The 20305-nt window shown below is 39.6% G+C and overlaps 1 protein-coding gene across 1 annotated transcript in view; it reads left to right on the top strand.

Moving 5' to 3' along the window:
- The first annotated feature begins 5218 nt into the window (after positions 1-5218).
- The window catches only part of LOC124150831 (transient receptor potential cation channel subfamily M member 1-like), a 51868-nt gene continuing 36781 nt past the window's right edge, over positions 5219-20305 (top strand). The window contains exons 1-3 of the mRNA XM_048392321.1: positions 5219-5365; positions 12443-12528; positions 12903-13059. Of these exons, the coding sequence (XP_048248278.1) occupies positions 5333-5365; positions 12443-12528; positions 12903-13059 (276 nt within the window). The 5' untranslated portion in view covers positions 5219-5332. The remainder of the gene's footprint in view (positions 5366-12442; positions 12529-12902; positions 13060-20305) is intronic.

Here is a 20305-nt window from a genome sequence, read left to right as displayed (position 1 = left end):
GGAAATTTGTAAGGGTTAGTGATGCCTCAAACATTGCAGCAGTCATGTGTCTTTACCTATACAAGAGCACGAAACCGACCTGGTGCATGCAGCAGTGATGAGTGTCCTCTTCTCATTGTATACACGTCTTTAGTATTGTATGTATCCCCAACGTATAGTGGCCGAGGGTTTTCTCTTGTATGGTCATGCATCAGGAAATAAATCCGATTTGATATGTTTTCTTCTATCTTTGAATCTGAAATGTGTCGTTTTGTTGTAAGTATTCATAACATTTGTAGCATCGTTGAATAAACAAACTTACTCTCGCCCACTCCACTGGAAGGAGCGTCACGGTACATCTGCAACTGATGTATCCTACAAAGTAAGGTTTTAATAGTTCTACGCCGATTTTGCTCTTGTAAATACTATTGATTATCAAACCTTACTTGGATGATTAATACATTTTTGGTGCTACATGCAAGGGCATTTATACCAAAGATACCGATATCGGAAACACAAATGTCCAAATAATCTGCCTCCAGGACCTGGAATTGGTAAGTGGGTTGAGCTGAACGCCGTTTAACAATATATCAGTTATGTGACGACGTTACTAAATTGGTCTCCGTGGTCTACTGGATACAACGCCTGCCCGGAAAAAGAGGAATGTCGTGTGCTCGATCCCAGGCAGCGTCATACCAAAAGACGTTAACAGATGGTTCTTGTATAAAACAAGGTCTATTTGGCTAAGAGTCAGAACACTGTCTATATGGTATCCATGTTGATCTGCGTCATGGTATCTCAGTGGCTTAGTATTCTCAAACCGACACAAGTCGGACTAGTACAAGCAGCAACACATATGCAAGGTCGCTATATAAGTACAATAAACTTGAACGTGACCTTAAAGTGAGTGAGTGAGTTGGGTTTAATGCCGCTTTTAACAGTATTCCAGTTATATTGCGGCGTGTCAGCTTAATGTGGGAGGAAAGCCCGAAGTGATGCAGGTCTTAGACGTTTACCACTTCGGTGAAACCCACGAGCACGTGTATGGTGCTGACCAACCTAGAAACATAATTGGGGCGAACCGGGATTCGAACCCACAATCATATGTTTCTGGCGTGCCCAAGGGACGCAACTCTGCACAGCGAATCGCGGCGCCTTAGACGACTGGGCCCCCCGTGCCCCCCGAACGTGACCTTAAACACCATTTCACCTAAGCTCATCATAAATTGGCGTAGGTCGTTGACATTTTCTACTAGCAAGGGTATGACAGACCATGGGTCAAAATCGGCAGGTCCCTGCAGCGAAGGAATTTCATCACCCAAAACATACACTATTCACCAATCAAAATAGTTATCTTTATTCAAAGGGATTGGTCCTTAGCAAATGTTGAGTGGTATATTTGAAATATGATTGCCGTTATTCTTTTTAAATAATGCCATTTATTATGTCACGCTTGTCCAGATGGTCCATTTCATTCTAAAAGGACAAAGGTATCATTGTGTACATGGAATGGAGATACATCAAGGACACGCCAAAGAGTACGAAGTGCCGAATTTTCTTTGTTGATGGAAAGAAACGATCGAAACTGTCTGAAGACTTTCCTTTCAACGACAAGCATACGTTTGTGATTATATTTGAACGAAACAAAACAGATTATGTGGTCAGTAAGTTATTTACCTTTTATTTCGGCAGAGATAAAAAACTGCAATTTAAAAAAATCTTGCGTGAAATGTGTGCTGTAACTATGAACGAAATGTCAGTGGATATGCGAATTGTCGTGTTGTAGCTTTAATGTGTCGATACTGTGGGCACATGTTGAAATCAGAATCATTAACTTTACAACACGTTTATTGTAGATATCTGTTACAAACAAATGCCATTTACTTGGAGATCGGCTTCAAGATATTTCAGCTGATGGGATAGAGGGTTCAGGAATTCAAATCAAGGGAATTCCGATTAAATGAACCCCAAAGCTTTTGTCGTGTGAATGAGTGTTGCTTAAGGCCGCCTTTAGTCATATTCAAGCACTATGACGGCAGGGACATTATAAGTTGTTTACCGGTCTCGAGGGGGACATGATGGGCCCCGTGTACCCAGTCCCGGGAGAAGTACATAGACTCGAACACAGGACTCATCACACCTTATACACCGAGAGCCCGCGTGACACGGGTTTATCTCACAGGCATAATTTTCGTCCGTTTTTCTACAGTGTCTTAATCAGTATGCCTAGATAACAGTTTCGTGGAGATCTTGACAGCTTCCAGACAACGTAAAGACATACAGAGATGCACTGCAATCAGATATGCTCGGTTGAGTTCGCTTAACTGCCATTTGAAGGTGTTCAGTTCGAAACACTATGATCATATCATTGTGTAAGCATGTGTACGATGTTCGACTTATCCCAGCGTGGTATATGAAGTGAATACCTTATCTGTCAGAGAGGTACATGGAAATTCAGTAACCAATCACAAACAAGTTTCTACAATTGAACAACCTGTATGAAATTGTGTTCGTATAGGAAAATGAAATTGTTGGTGGTTAATGAAATTTGAAATATTGTTGGACATTTTGGTAAGCTGTTTTTTGTCTGAGAATGTTACTTATATTTAAGGCATCAATTCCCTTGTTTGCAAATTTCAAATACAAAAACATGAGGCCAGTGTCTGATTTAGTTGGGTCTCTGTCTGGCTTAGCTAAACGTTTCAAAGCGATATCAAGAACTATACTCACTCATGGATACTGTGGGCTTTATGTTTGTAGACCCACCAATCAACAAAAGCACTGATGTGACGTAACCCTTGTAAATGGATTCGATACTGATAATTTACCAAAGTATACTATACCAGAAATTATGTAAAGCTTCTGGCCCACTGAAAATGACACATTTTATACGGGTCACGTCAGAACCACCTTTCGCGAACTTTTACCGACCACTGAAATGACTGACAAGAAGTCGGCATCAGCCAATCAGAAAGCAGCTTTCTCGAGCTTTACGACTCTCGTTTCAACCTGGCGACTTCCATTTTAGACTACGCTTGCAAAATGTGTTGACAAAGTTCTCGATTAAAATTTTGAAAACTGAACAAACAGCCTTTCCGGAATGTCTAATATATGGTTGAGATTGTATGGCAGTGCTTCCCACGTACTGCGAAACGCCTCTTCCGTTTAAATGTTTATCCCGCGGAAGCGAGAGACAGACGATGATTTTGACGGAACCAGTCGTATTGGCCGTAACTGTCGTTCGGAATACACCGTGTTAACGTTTTGAAGGTCGCATGATTAGAAAACACATTCCGACTGTCACTTTCATGATCTGGTAAGCGACGCTTTGATTGGTCGGATGAAGGGTCGTTCTGACGTGACCCGTAATGGGATGTCTTCAGATATTGTTTAGCGATAGCGAGAACTAGGATCTGATTTTAATTGAGATTGGTCCAAAGACCTGCTGAGACACGAGTGAGAAAGAAAATATGTCTTACAGCTATTCATCATGGTTCTGATATTGTATACTCAAAAGTAAAAGTTATTATGACACACAAAGCAACGAGAACCGGTCAACAGCCGTTACTGCCGTGGATTCTTGCAAACACAGATTCTGTTACAAATAAGCACAAAAGATTTGTTTATATATTCCCCAATATACTTTTAAATTTCGCAAGATACCAAGTTTACATCATTTTAAACTTCGAATCTAATACAGATTTGATTCTTTTCTCTAGCCTGACTCAACAGTTTTAAGGGAACATATTCATTTTCACTTACTAATTGCACTCTAAAGTATTTCTATCAGCTGCATGCTATATTAATTAATGTAGCCTAATTGGCATCTTTAGGCAGGCAGTGGTATAATCGCATGTCTGCTGTTACAGTTCATTGTCTTCATGACAGGTGTACTGCTGTACGACGTCAGGCAACAAACACTTATATTTTTATACAAATTGTATGAATGGCGGGTGCTACCGGTAGGGCAAGACATGCTTACCCTTTTCGCGAACACCTGGTGTCATCACTGATTTTCTGTGATCCATTCAGATCATTTTCACCGCAATTTGGTCTTTAACTCCCAATGGAATTGCTTTCAGGTTATTCTCTGGCTTTGACATGGTATTTATTGAAAATGTCGCCCTATTCGTGAAGGTAGTGGTTGACCCTTCTTCAGTATGGGTCGATGATATACATGGATTGCCTCCAAGGGCGTGTTTCACATTACACGTCACATGGGTGATTTGCAAAGATAGAAATATGAAATAAATAAGTATAATTAATATTTATCCTTTAGCTCAAAGTCAAAGATTACATTCAAGAGTCGGTAATACAAATACAACAGATAGAGGTGAAGATCAACAGAATGTGAACAACGGGTAAGCAATACGAATAAATAGAGTGCATGAGTATGGTTTTACGCTACTTTTAGCAATATTTCAGCAATATCACGGCGGGGGACACCAGAAATGGGCTTCACACATTGTACCCATGTCGGGAATCGAACCCGGGTCTTCGGCGTGACGAGCGAACGCTTTAACCACCAGACTACCCGACAGCCCCCGATTAAATAGAGAAACAATGACAACTCATACTGATCGTATAAGGCAGCTGCAGTTTATGGCAGAGAATGCAAAGAAAAATTTTGCATTCGCTATTTTCAATGGAATTTACTGCATATCTTACAAACACGTCGTTTACAAATAATTTCCATTTGTCGATCCACCAATACATATCACTAACACAATGCATTGAAACGGCGTCTGAAAAAAACCCCCAAAATATTCAGTGCCTGGTTACACTCAACATACGACACTTATATTCTGTACTCAGCACGCTGATCCTAGCGTAGATACATAGCATAAACGCCGCACCAATGACTCGTAGCCAGGTTGTCTTCTATTTACAATGCGATCGCGTAGTCAAGCGTCCCACAGTGACAATCACCGCGATTGAAATACTCAGTTCAGTTTCACAGATCTTTTGTCGTGTCTATATATGCACTGAAATATAACTCAGTTTGTGAGTAGACTTACCCCCCCCCCCCCCCGCTCCCCCCCCTCCCCCCTCCCCCCTCCCCCCCCCCCCCCCCCCCCCCCCCCTCCCTCCCCCGGAAGATATTGTAAACGATTTGAATGAGTCCGCTTTGTTACCACTGGGAACAGCATGCGACACATAGGCTTTGAGATTAAACTGACTTATGTATTGTTTGTCAAAAGAACTGCTGAGGTGTCCTTTATACAAAAGAAGGGTTTCACTACCACGACTCTTGCATAAATAGACAGAGCTTAGATACAATTACCTCACTTCTCACTCAGATCTATATCCATATGTATGACAGGTATGGCTCCCGGAGTCGAAGTGTAAAGCAATGGCGGAAGAAGACACTTCGTCCGAGCAACAGGTAAGTATTGTATTTACTTCATGTTAAGTTTGTCATTATGTCACAAATACACAAAACACACATGTATGAATTATGTACTTGATCATTTATGCGACTTTCTATTCTGCACGTAGTGACGACCGACACTTTGTACACTCCACCTAAAAATTGTCCGCACAAGCATGGCAGTTGTGGTGTAGAATGGTGGGATACAAAATCCGAATTTGTGTCCCGTACATTCTTCAACTATTCTCAAATTCAAAGCTAGGATGTGTCAGTTCTACTTGTGCGTTTGTAGCTGACTGTGCCTGACTGTGGTAATTGAGGATCAATTGAACAATCACGGAAAACCAGTTGCAACCTTGCTAAAAACCTTGCTAAATACATTTAATATACACATTTCCAAAGCACTATATTTTCTACACAGGGCACAATACCTATAACGACCTTGAATAAGTTGAGTGAGCTTCCGGTTAAATAACATTGACCCTCAGTTTCAGCGTTTCACCGAAGTGGTAAACATCATAGACATGCATCACTTCGGGCTTTCCTCCCACATTAAGCTGACACGACGCGATATAACTGGAATACTGTTAAAAGCGGCGTTAAACCCAACTAACTCACTCACTCACTCAGTTTCAGCCAATAGCTTGTATGTTAATCTGGATAATCGAGAATGGTTATTCTCTGGCGTTTAATTTTATATTTACTTCTTTTAGCAAACATCCGTGTTAGCTCTACAAGCTGTCAGTAAACGTCTACCAAAACAGGGTGTTGGTTTAGTACACAAACATGAAGAACTAAGTTACGAATGGTCATTTCAGTGGCCTTGATCATGACCTTCACTGTTTGCACTGACTGTCCAATTAATATAGGAACATGACATATTATTTCTTAGTATGTGGCCCTGAGGGGGAATTGGACCTTGACTATCCATGACAAGTCAGTCTTCATCCACCCCAGCTACACCCCAGCTGGCAGCGGCCTGTATGTAATAGATAACGGGCCAGACAAACAAGGGATGATACTAGATATAGAGCAACGCCCCATGCCAAAAAGGTCTGATGACAGGCAATCAACCATATCACAGAGCTTGGTTACCCTATCCGTTTTGTCGCCGAACGAGACAAGCATGAGTTCCCGGGTGTTTGTTCTAACGCGGAATCCTTACAGGAGTGTGAGTCTGGAGCGATGTTGGCTCTTGTACGAGAAGAGCAGGACGAATTATTGCAGTGTTGATGGTATATTTGGAAGACGGCGTCAATGTCGGCCCATCAAATATCCAAATGACACTGAGTGTGGGATCCTGCCAGTGAGGAAACAGGAAAACACATCGATGTTACTCTGTTGCAGATAGGACAGAAACAGTCATTGGGCGTGAAATCAGATGCATGCCATTACAACAGGCTGTGGTATATAATATCGGTGTACACTGTTCAGGATATCAAGAAGAGCACTTGCACCCCATGGCGCTACTTGTCCCCTACCAAGCAGTACCAACGTACGCGTGTGAGCCTGTGTTCTACCGTCTTATCATGTGGCGTAATCCCCGTGTCACCAAACGAACACGCTGCTTGCACCACATTGGTGGTAATTCGTCATAAATACTTGGATGAGTGTTTGTATAGATATAAATTAGTATTCGGACGAGGCCAAAGCTGTCAGAGTGACTGGCTGAAACCGCTTTCAGAGTTGATTTGTTAAACTCTATCTGCCTTATATATATACTCTTCAAAAAAGAAATTTGACACTGACTTTCAAAATGTAATATAATGCAATTGTTTAAAAATAGGACACAGAAACCATAATTGAAACACTGTTTGAAGATCAATGTACACAATGTTCAAAACATTAATCGTGTCACCTTGACAGACACGCGTACACGATACAGTTAATGTCACAGGGGTACAGAAAATGTCAGTATCGGTTGTGCCCACCACGTGCATCAATCACCGCTTGACACCGACGACCCATAGATGCAATCAAGTTGTCAGTAACACGCTGTTGGAAGTGCTGCCATTCATGATGAAGTGCATCAAGAGGCGCCGGAAGTGTTTGGGGCGGTGGATTCTTTCTGCGAACGCGTCGATCCAACTCGTCCCACAGATCGGGGACAAATCTGGTGACCGGGCTGGCCAAGGTCATGTCTGGATGTTGTTGTGCTGTAAGAAGTCCTGACAAACACGTGCAATATGCGGTCGAGCGTTGTCCTGTTGGAACTGTCCGCCATGAACGTTGATGTGAGGAAGAACGTAAGGCTGTAGGATCAAGTCTCTGTAACGCACACCTGTCAATGCACCTGCCACATGCACGAGAGGCGTCCTACCACCGTGATGAATTCCGGCCTATACCATGACACTCCCGCCGCCAAATGGGACAACCTGCGGTACACAGTTTGTAGCGTAACGTCCAACCCGACGTCTGTAGACACGTGCGCGCCCATCAGCACGTGTGAGTAGGAAACGGGACTCGTCAGTAAACAGTACATTTCTCCACCTTGCACGTGCCCATCTAACCCTCTGTTGGCACCAAAGCAGACGGTCCGCCAGATGACGTGGGGTCAATACATGACGTCGAACAGGTCTTCGTGCAAAAAGTCCAGCCGCCCTCAGTCTGTTGCGTACCGTTTGATCTGATATTCTGCGTACCCCAGGGATCTGTGTGGTTGTAGACGTGGCTGTGGTAGTGCGGTCTCGGAGGTGTCGCAGCCGGATGTATCGATCTTGTGCTTGGGTTGTCACCCTGTGCCTTCCTGACCTTGGTCTGTCGTCAACTCTGTTGGTGTTGTTGTATCGGGTCCACAGTGCCGTGATTGTCTGTCTGGATACGCCAAAGTGCCTGGCCACTTCTTGCCGAGTTGCTCCAGCTTGTAATCTCCCAATGGCGTTGTTCCGTTGAGCTGCATTCAGTCTTGGCATTCTGTCACCGCCTCTACTGCCGTTATAAGGACTGTATGAACAGTGTTGATGTGGATTTTTATACCCATTCAGCAGGGGGGGCCTGCATGCCTAAATGCAGGATCCTGTGCTGCACGTTTTTTTCAGGCGGATGCGTTTGGATGAAACTGTTTTCGCGAATTATGGACACATCATCTTTCTGTTTGACTTATTTGGTTCTCATTTAATGTAATTATTTTAGATATTTGGCAAAAAGTGGTTTTACATCTATGTCAAGTTTCTTTTTTTGAAGAGAATATATTGGCGATGCATCGATTGAACGTGCCTAGACAAGTATACTATTGTCAGGAACTATGGTAGAAACACATCTGACCACAACCATCCTACTAGTGATGAGAGAACAGCACAATGAGGAAACATACAAGTGTAGAAACCACGTCGATACAGCAAACCTATTCAATCAACCACGAGAACCAAGACATAATTCCTCATCTTCCGTCATACCGTAACATGAATAGTTCCTTATACTGTTACCAGCCCTTCACTAGACAAGAGCTGACGTCAACCTCGAAAACCAATGGCCTACTACCCAAGATGACAGACCCTTCCTATTATTCACTGACGGTCAAGAAGATAAGATCTTAGCATTTTCACCAGATGACCAGTTTACAACACTACATGCAGATGCAATCTACATGGTGGCACTTATTTTCATTTACCCCCAGTTGTGGAATCACCACTACGTAATTCATGCTATGCAGTTACTACTATGTATCCATTGGTGTTTGCGCTTCTTACAGACATCTGGAGAACAACGTACACAAGACTGTTTAGTTTATTAAAAGACCCATGTAATGTCCAACTATCTTTCTGTGATTCAAGCTGCCTCAGAAATGTTTGCACAAGACGAAGTCAAAACCTATATTGAGAAAGACGCAGGAATTTGGACTTGCTGTTGACTACAAGGAAGATCCACAAGTTCAGAAATGGATCCGAGGAGCAGCTGGATTACCAATACTACCCATTCGCAGTGTTCGAGATGCATGGCTCGAAGCCATGAACGACACACACCAACACCAACGTCGTATCGCTTTACAATGGACATCTGGAATCACCACTCTGCTATAGGACCAAGGGCAGCAACAGCCTGGAAGATTTTGGTTAAGACTAAACCGATCTATGCAGCAGCATCCGAATGTGTACAGATTTGTGGAACACATCAGGAAGTCAATCAGATGGACTTTGGCGATGCCCCTCCAGACTTAAGAAACAGTTGGGAAATGTCCCGAAATGTTTCTAGAATCTGTGGAACATTTACTTAAATTAGGTTGAATTGTACACTGCCAGTGATCTATGATGTCCAAATTCTTCAGAATGTATACTGTGGTGTCAATTCAGTGTATTAGGACTAATGCCTTTTATGTATAACGACCAACAAATGCTAAATGCTCAGGCAAAACTTTTGTCATTCTGTGAGTGGATCATACCATAATTACAACAGTTAAAAGCCAAGAGATAAGCTCTGTGCCAAAACATAACCATTTTGATTACTTCACATTTCTGTACATCATTGATATGTCTTGCTGAAATGTTATTCATCAATAGCATCTTTGTGAAATCCCCAGGTGTGCTATTGTTGTCATACATATACATGTAGTATGAACATGTTCTCCCTGCAATATTGTCAGTTAAATATGAGACGAATTCAGGAAAGAGTCTTAAAATACACATTCTCTGAATAACTTTATTACAACATTACAAAGGCTGTTTTGCTTTCTTTCATAGACCATATTCAAGATACGCAAAGAAATTATTACAACTGACAATTGTAGCTGGTCGTAAATGTTTGATATAGGCGAGTAACTTCAAATAAAAGTGACAAAATCATTCCATAATTTCAAGAAACCAATGTCAAGTGAGTCCAATGTACTATTCCGACTATATCATAGGCATCCGTTTATGAATTATAATCACTTAGTGATGACACCAGGTGTTGGCATGGAGAGTATATCCTGCCCCTACTGTGGCACACTTCACAAATACATGCAATGGCAAATCAGTTGTTAACCCAAAGAAAACATGGCAACATTTGGTACAAGTCAAATAGGGAATTTGCATGTGACATCATTTTTGTCACTGATGAGACAAAATTGGAAATGTCCTCCACAATGTCTGCCACAAAACGTTTTGAAGCTTCTGATGCCATGAATGCTGTAACCTTGATAAAACAGCTTTTGAAAGAGTGGCGTGTGATGTTCTTTGAAATCGTTGGAAAAGCATCTGAATCTTGAAATATGAATCTAAATATGAAACAGGTGAGGCGGGTTGACTGGTCTTTTCTATTTCTCGTACGTGTGGGTAAAGCAGTAGATGGATATGGATATTTGACAAATGCTAGATCATTGATATACCTGAAACTTAAGTAAAAGGATTTTTTTCCAATCCGAGCAGACATTCCGATTCATATGTATAAAAAAAAAGATTAGCAAAGAGGGGAGCACAATTGTGTCAATGGGGTGTGCTAGGGTGGTTTCCCCAGTTTATCAACCGTCTTTGGATGCTCCAGGAAGATATTTATATCGATATCAAAACTTCCCATCTTCGCTAAGAGATACCGAACTGACAGTGGTAAAGCAAATGTGTTAATACCACGTGACTGCTAACTGAGTGGCTTGCACGAGGTGCACGGGCCCAGCGGAATTGACTTGAGGACATGTCTTTATGCTTAGGAGAAGACGGGATTGGCGGCTCGGAGATAGATTGCCAGTTGTGTTTGGCTCAAAGTAGTTTTTTCAATGTCAATGAAAACCCCCAAGAAGCTGACAACAACGACGACGGTTTCCTGCTTCGTTTTTAGCGAGGCGTTGAGTGAAGAGCATTCATTCTTCGAGGGCTATTGCAGCAACCCGCCTTTATCAAAGAAATGTTGGTCAGCAGACGATTTGTGAAAGGGCGCCTTTAGAGACAATACAGGAAAGGGCGACTTCAGAGACAACACAGGAAAGGGCGACTTCAAAGACAACACAGAAGTCTCTCCAGACATCCGTAACAAGTGCAGGCCGTTCTGTCTCGCTTACTTTCAATTTTCATTGATTGCATATATAAAGAAATATAACTCTTTCCGGCTTCTTTGTTTCTTTTGTTTCTGTGTTTCTATGCATTATACAGCAATGAGATTGATAATTATATATGGTCACTGTTTTTCTTGACAAATGCCCAATGGATCCAACAATTAAATATCACTTAAGGTCTTGAAGTGTTGGTTAGCAGTAGTGATGCTTACTTATGCTAGTTATGTTATTTTACACCTTATCAGTGGGAACAACTACAAACTGCTCATGTAGACGCTGAATGACAGCTGTCTGGAATCTAATGGGATTATTCTAAGTCTGTTTCCTCCTTTTAAAGTTGTGTATTCTATGACAACATCACACACTGAATAAACCTACTCTGAAAGACATTCAACAGGCACTTCTATTCTATTGGCCCATGTTTAGGCATCCCCATTGAATTTAAGGTCTTGCTTCCAATTGGTTGGAGGCTGCCCGCAATAATTTGGTCCATATTTGAATACTTGTCAAGGGTTTTTATTGTCAACAATAGATCATTCACCCATAATTATATAGCAGTATTCGCAGTATTCGCAGTCTTCGCAGTCTTGCAGCTACAATGGTGAAATTTACATCATGAGCTTCAAGTCCACGTTCTGCAATACGTTTCTATTTTTATTTATTCGTTTGCACATTAAGTTTAAACCATCAATACCCCTGTTTTCAGTCTCTTTTTAGTTTCTCCAAACGTTCGAAAGTAACATCAACAACTGTACTCTCCAACTGATACTGTTGGTTCTTACTTTTAAAAGATGAATCCAGAAGATGAACATTGCTGGAGTTTACTGAATCAGTGCAGTCCCAATGGTTTCTGAAGGAGGGGCAACAGATCTTCAAATTCAATCGCATCATTGTTGCCCTCGTCTTTCCCTGTGTCCACGGCTGTGGCGGCATCTTTCAGACTCAATACATTGACTTTGAATTTCGTTGCTTAGAAAGACAGCCAACACATTCTACTTAGTCATGGCATCAGTATGTACACAACAGTCTAATCCAATAACAGTCGGAGCAATGACTGTATGGTGTATCTAGAATGAATTATTTCTTCATAAGCCCTAACACTTGCATTATCAGTACGCCTTTCTCGCCAGGGTGATGGTTCACAGGACTGGTTTTTGAAACATGGGGATTGGATTGAGACAAACATCAAACAACGAGACTGCCACACTTACTTAAGGTCAGTAACACAATATGTATAAGGCAAAGTCATGAAATACCATGTACACCGAAAAGAACAGGAATACAATATAGCCATTGATTGCCTAAGTGTCAACTTTTATTGCATCGATGTTTAAAGCAGATAAAGTGTTGCTTACATATTTTGTCCTGCATTAAAGATACGTTTTGTGCAGATTAATGGTATGACGAATTAGGACACTAATCAAAGTAAGAATGCTGTTTACTTTTATGACAAATCTATGTCAAACAAATCGAACTAAAATGGCTCTTGTCAAAGGGAAATGTCTATAGGTTTGTGTGTTCTAGATAGATTTAACCCTCTATATTTATTAATAAATGAGTACATAATCCTTAGTTTTATACACTACAAAGCAATCATTTCAATGGCTTCGACTGTGTGTGTGGAAAATCCAAAGAGGAACATAAAACGTGTCAAGAGCCAGGAAAATGGAAAAAAGAACTTAGAACACAAACAGGCGCCACACAATTTTATGGAACCACAGAGATTGGAGACGGCGATGAAGTACAGGTAAACAATTTTGTGTTTGATTGAAACTCACCTCCAACCTAAACCTAAACCTTCAACGTCCAAACATCACATAATACTGATCTTAATACAAAAGGAATACATTCGTTTTATGCGTCTAATACTCCAAACCCCTGTCTACGAGTAACTTTGGAAGTTACAGAATTCTTTGAAATATCTGCAAATTGCTCATAGCGAGCCCCTTTTTTCATTATTATACTAGCCAGTGTTGGACTTGCATGATAAAGTACACAAAAGTGTGTTATACACTTCAAGAGAAAATCTAACAATGAGCAAGTCAATGACCCAATGTGAACTGGACCAATGATGTAAAAATAGCACATGCTCGTTCACACCAATGATGACACCTTCACTTGTACAATAGTTCTAAATCTGATTTTCAGTACGACCGCCAATGGAACACACAATGGAGAACATATTTATGGCCATTACTCAGACATTTTCACTTAAAATGTATTGAAATGTGTTATACATGTAACTAGCAGTGGGGCTTTACACGTTTCGTTGTTTTGCAATATCTTAAAGTTTGACCTTTGTAAATCGACAACGCTCTTGAAAAGTCTCCCCAAATCTGTCTAGTCTCAGTAAGCATCATCTCATCAGATATCACATCAATAAAGCTATAACTTCACATATTTTCCCCCTCAGCTCATATTGAAAATTATATTTATGTTTATTAATATTCAGCCAATGTTTTCAAATATGTTAGAATTTTTTATTTGTTGTTTGCAGTGGATCCCAACAAATCTGTTCCACTTTTCACAAGTGTTCCTTGTTTCGACCCTTGTGCAAGGAAACTGAACTAACTCTATGTTTCTTTTAATGGGATCATATTTTGTTCAAATCATTTGGGCTTCAGAGTTAGCATTTGGTCCTCAGCAGCAAGCAATGCATATCACTAATAAGAGCAACTTTTTTGTAAAGTGCATGTCTTTTGATGACATTATAAACTTTTGAGTACATACCCAGGTGGGCTACGGTGCGATGGCTTATGCATGTGGAAGTTATACCATTTGAATATTTTTTATAGACAAGTGATGACAATCTACTGATACCAGCTTGCTTGCAATATGTACATCACACCAAGGGGCATACATTTTTGTTAACGTACTGGATAGAGCACGAAATTGATCTTGCAATACTTGCAACTGATATTTATTTAATTATCTAGATCATACACTTAAAAATATATTAAAGCAACCCTCTCTATTTGCTCGAATTTGAACTCCGTCACTATCGCCACCATAATTGTTTTTTCACAACTATGCACTAATGAAAGATGTTTGAGACTTCGTACTTCATCTACACTTCTATAACCCCGAGTATTTGTTTAAAGGTCGAGGTCACTCAGTATGAACAATATGCCAAGACATAGAACAGAATTGTATGAAACGTACTCTAGCTTATCTATAATTGGGGTTACAATCCCATCAACATTTGGCTGACCTCCAAGAAAGGTCAAGGTCACTAGAGGTCAAATTAGGAAATATGGTACACATTTCACAAATTAATATGGTTTAGTTCATGAAATATTTTATCATTTTCTTATCAGTTACTTATGATGTACTTTCAATAATAATCCCATTACCTGTCATGGGGGTGTCAAATATCAAGGTCACACATGAATGTAATTAGTTTCATTCAGAAAGTATTGAGAGTGTGAGTGAGTTATATAGACAGTCACAACACAAGCATTTCAGTCATATCATGACTATAGAAAGTTGTACATTAACAATACATACATTTCGACAAAAAAAACTGTCAACAAATGACAGTAAATATTTAGATTATCAAGGATGTTATTTAAAACTAATAATAGCATATAAAACAATAAACTATGATTCAACAACACAATATAAAAATGGGCTCGAGATCGCCAGCAGCCAAAGTTAGGCCACAATACTAGGGACCCTGGTGTCTTTCGATACTTCTACCACCTGCACGGTTCCACAGCCGGATTTATACCATCTCTTCCCCTGCTGGCGATTGTACGCTATTTCAGCCATCAATTAAAATTTACAAATATACTGTCAAAATAAGGAAGAGATAATATACTTTTAATTAAATCTTACGATACCCTCTCAGGGGGACCATTATTATACTGCACTTCAATTCCCGTAAAGGGCAGTCACAAACAATCTCAGTTAATAATTATACCCTACCGATTTAAGAAACAACTGTGTACATCAGGCTTTATCAATAAGTTCAATTTCTTTTTAAAACATGATAATTAAATAAAAACTTATGGTGTCAAAAAGTTCCTTTTTAGGATGAAACTTTCGAAATAGTTATCCCTTGTGATAGAACATTAATACAGTCAATCAGTACATGCTTGACAGTAATTTTTTCATCACAAGGTATACAGGATGGAGAATCCCCACCTTTCAATATATCTGCTATGGCTAACACGACATTCTGGTAAAATGGCATTTGCTTCTGCTTTGAAAATGGAACAGTTATCAAGTAATGTGGATGACAGAGTATTGGATCCAATTGCGTCCATCTGTAAATATAGATTTGTAAGTGTCATATGTGTTCCTTAATTCATTATATTCTTGTTGATAAGTTGGTTGAATTGTTTTAAGATTTGTTTTAGTTTAGTTAATGTTAGATCCGCCCCTGGCTTTACCAAGTACCACGGTGGGGAAAACAAAACCTCAGTTAAGGATTCAAAATATATTTTAGCAGCAGAAATATCAGATTGTATTCTTATTCCAAGTGGTGGAATAAAAGATTATTTTTTAGTGTCGAGTTCTTATACAGAGGATAAAAAACACAGTCATACGTTGGATTGGAGAACGAAATTTGGAAACATCTAAAAAAAGCGATCCATCAGTTGAGTTATTTAAAACTAATCATTGTGCCAAATAAAGTGACAGAAAAAATACTGCCTTCTGGGACAACCTGACCCTGATTTCAATGACCAGACTGGGTGGAGCACAAGTGGAATTGATATTGCCTGTCAGTTTAAAAACTTTTTTATAAATAGAGGCAAACGGTCTCGCAATCCCAAATAATGTAAATCTTTTAAAAAAACAAGTTCCCATGTACTGTCATATGCTTCTTAGAGGTCGAAAAAGAAAGACACTTCATGTTTATTATGTCATGTTAAACAAATGATTCTAAGCGAACTAAATGATCTAGGGATTCTGTTTTTCAGGAAACCCAATTGTAAATTAGTAGTAAGGTTGTTTATTTCGAAGTACCAAACTGAGCTATCATTTATCATGCGTTCCATGGTTTTGCAAACTTAGCTTGTCAATGATATTGGACGGTAATTTGAAGGGTCAGTATGATCTCTCCCGGGCATGTGTATATTGGGACAACAATAGCATCACGCCACGAAGGAGGAAATTTCCATGACGTCAAAATGTCATCAAAATGTTGTATAGTGTTTGGAAACATGTTCTGGTTTCAGGAGTTGATAATGTATGTTATCAGTTCATGTAGCCGTATCGGGAGCTGGTCCAAGTGCAGTATGGAGTACATGAATAGAAAATATTTCATTATGATCTTTCCCATTATCTGAATTAAAATTAAATCTGGCTGCTTTTGATAATTTTGGAATAAAGGTACATAGTTGGATGAGGATAAAAGTTAAGCCAAACTTTCACCAGATTTATTAGAAATATCTGATTTTTTAGTTAGCGTTGATGTTGATGCCCTAAGATTTGATTTTGGGATCATTTTCCACACCTTGGACATGGGCGTTCGTGAATTTAGTTGCGATACGGCGTTTACGGAATCGTGCAATCAACCCTGGTATTGGCAGATATATATATATATATATATGTAATAATTCGTCGCCTGAGAACCAGGGTGTTCTAACTCCACAAAACATTGTTTTGAGAAACTGAGCTGTAAAAGTTTTTGAAAAATTGTTTGAGTACATAAACTACAAATTTTATCAAATGAATTGAAAATGTCAATTAAAATAACAAAATAAAGTTTGGAGATTTTTCTATAATCTGAAGCCGTTTCCATTAGTTCCATATTGTTCTATGTGACATATGCTGGATATTTTACGTCACTACTTGTAAAGGTACATTGAAATTAGTATTGTAAAGTATTGTAAAACATCAAATAAACAATTTATAGCATGTACATTCCTTGACCAATGTGAAAAAAAAAGAAGAAAGGCAAAACACGATTCATGAATTTAATGAAAATATTCCCAAAACATCTTAAATCAAAATCTGATTAGAAACTGGAGACACAATACAATAAAGTATTCAATTTGAATATATGACAAGAATAAATAACGAATGAAATCAATAAAACTAAGTTTTCATAATTCACTTTAACTGTCAAATAATGTTTGCATAGAGTCCATATACAAACTGAGTTTGCCATCTTTGAGTACCCGTCTATTCCATTCAGGGAAAGGCAATCAAATATGACAAGAGCATTGTCCAACAACAACATTTTACACTCCCCCTTGTTTAGGAGAAACCGCTTAACTGCTTAAACACAACTCTTGAACTGTTAACGTTTCAAAACATTGATACAACCTAACAGACTGATACATTTATTCAGTAACAACCTATGAAATAAGGCCACTCATAAATCGTTTGTCCGCCGGGGTCATAAATTTTAACATGGCTCTGATATCTGCTGCTTTCTCTTTGGCCATTTTTGGAATCCCAGAAACTTGCTTGCTCAATGGCCATACCACTGAAGTAGGACTTCTTGGTGGTGACAACATTCTTTACACTGACATCTCACGCTTACGAAGTGAAACATGTTCCCAATCAGCTTCGGGCTCAAATGATTTCTTGAACGCCAAGCCAAACAGATCTTTGTCGCTGTACTTCAATGACTTCACCTTGGAAAAAGGAATATGTTTGAAGTCTAAGTTTCGTGAAGCCTCTAGATACTTCTTGAATTGGTTGTCCTTCATCTGAATGATGCTAATCGGCTCCCTCATTGCCCTCTTGAAAGACTTCATCACTCTGAGAGGACTGAACACATCAGATACACTTAGTTGTTTTTCAAGGTGGCTGTGGATGTTGTCTACTTCCTGTATGCTAGAATGTCCTGGCTCATAAAACCTCTGCTGTATTGAAGATACAGATGTTGATTTAGTTAAATCTATCATTGCAAATGCCATACTCGAATTCCTGTTTTGAGGCACACATGAATCGGACCACAATGTTATTGTGGGTGATGTTCAGCATCTATTCGCTCAAGAATAGCGACAAGAACACTCCCTGTCTCGTTGGCTCCTCGACCTGCCTGTTGTTCATGCGAAACGGCACAATAGCCTGTGGAGTTAAGACTACAATGAGCTGTGAGATTGTAAACTGATAGCTTTCTCCAGTAAAAGAAGCTAAATTTCGAAACAAACAGTAACATCATTACCCTGACGATCCTTGTCACGCTCTTTCTTGGTTGTTTGTTTTGATTCAATGTGCTGAGTGTGAGCAGCTTTCAAATTGTGATCTAACAAGTTGTATTTATCCTTCATACGGAATTTCTTACATCTGTCACACCTATCCTTCTTTGAGGAGTGGAAGTCCAGGTTGAACTCAGTGTTAAATATTGTCCGTTAGAGATGTTCTTTGACTGGAGTTTGACTTTGAACTTCAAACTTCTCAAGATAAATTACATTTGAGTAATGGACAGACTCTGGTCGAGAAACTTCTTTTGGCTGGACTGTCTACAGTAATGAGATTCAACTGTAGGGAAGGAGTATATGCGATCTCTCACAAATTGCTTATTTTCTATTGAAATTCTGTCCTTTGTCAGTTTCCCAGTTTTTGAACATCCTGTCCCTGAGTTCCTTTGTATCTTTCACCTGCCTGCCTCCTGTTCTTTCTCCGGTTCTTGCTCCATGAATCAGGATACCTCTTACGTTTTCTTCCTCTAACAGGAAGATCTGCAGTAACAGTGTTGTTGTTCACGTCCATGTCTTCACTTCCAGATGAGTTCTCAAGTTCAGGTTCTTGCAGCCCTACTGATAAGGTGTTGTTTACAGGCTCCTCCACCATTGTTGCCATTTCCACTGTCTCTGCAATTTGCTCACAAACAAATCCAGTTGATTCAACTTGGATGTTCAGAGCTCCAGGTACACTTGATTCCATCTGGATAATAGGTTCAACCTCAAAGATTTCTGCTGGTCCTTCAGAGTCCCCCACTTCATTAATCAAAGATATAACTGTTTCAAGATCCATTGTTCCATTCATGATTTAGACTCTAATTCTATACCGGCAATCAACAAACTCTTCCTCTATATAAGAAACAAAGTCTGCTTCGGCAAAAGAATCTTCCAGGCTGAGATCAAAGAAATGTAGAGAGGAGAAGTAAGCAACACTCAGGAACTCAATACGGTTGTCAAGGGTGAGTTCAATACCAAATGCCTCCAAGACGAAACATTTCTTTGTGAAAGTGAATATTTCAGTTAAACATGTCGGTGTGACCTTTGTGTAGTTCACGTTCAGGTGCTCAACCTTCAAGCAAGATTTGATAATCAAAAAGTCTTCATTAAAAAGATGGATGCAACATTCAAGATTTAGCAGTTCCAGATTTGGCAAACTCACCAGAAAGGCAAGAGTTGATACCTGAATGCCACTAATATTAAGCTACTTTAGTCCTTCTGCTCTTAACAGGCCTGTCACAAATATGTAGTCAATTACCGATACTGGACAATCAACAACCGTTAATGGGATTTTAAGACTTTTGAAATACCCTTTTTTAAAAAAGAGTTTATGTAGCTGGGATGCGGGAAATGGAATTCAAAATCTTTCAAAAGTTTCGATGATTGATGAGTGAGACAGTTGAAGTGTTTCTGCACAGTAGATCTGCCAGTGACAGGAAAGAGAATACATGAACTACGATCTCATCTGGCAATGTTTGTATCATTTCCTGCTGCTAGAACACCTGAAAACATGAAAGAAATGCATGTCATTTTACACAAATGTTCTATGTCCATTGTGCAGTATGTATGAGGATAAATATTTTAATTTAGAACCAGACTATTCTATCTCCGAAATAAAAGTAAAAGGGAAATGTGAATACTTCTGTACATCAATATTTACTGTGATTGTTAAATGTCAGTAACAATATGTAAACAATTATATTTGCACCGTCATGAAATGTTCAGAAGCTCATTAATATTATGAAACATGAAAAAAAGTCTCCTACCTTGTGCATGTGACTTCAATCCAACGTTGGAACCAGAGTGTCCTATCTCCATGTCACGTGACAAATACGAATATAATCATTGGAT

The sequence above is a fragment of the Haliotis rufescens genome, unplaced genomic scaffold (assembly GCF_023055435.1).
Source record: "Haliotis rufescens isolate VD_foot unplaced genomic scaffold, xgHalRufe1.0.p SCAF_11, whole genome shotgun sequence".
NCBI lineage: Eukaryota > Metazoa > Mollusca > Gastropoda > Lepetellida > Haliotidae > Haliotis > Haliotis rufescens.
This window is presented reverse-complemented; position numbering and strand designations above follow the sequence as displayed.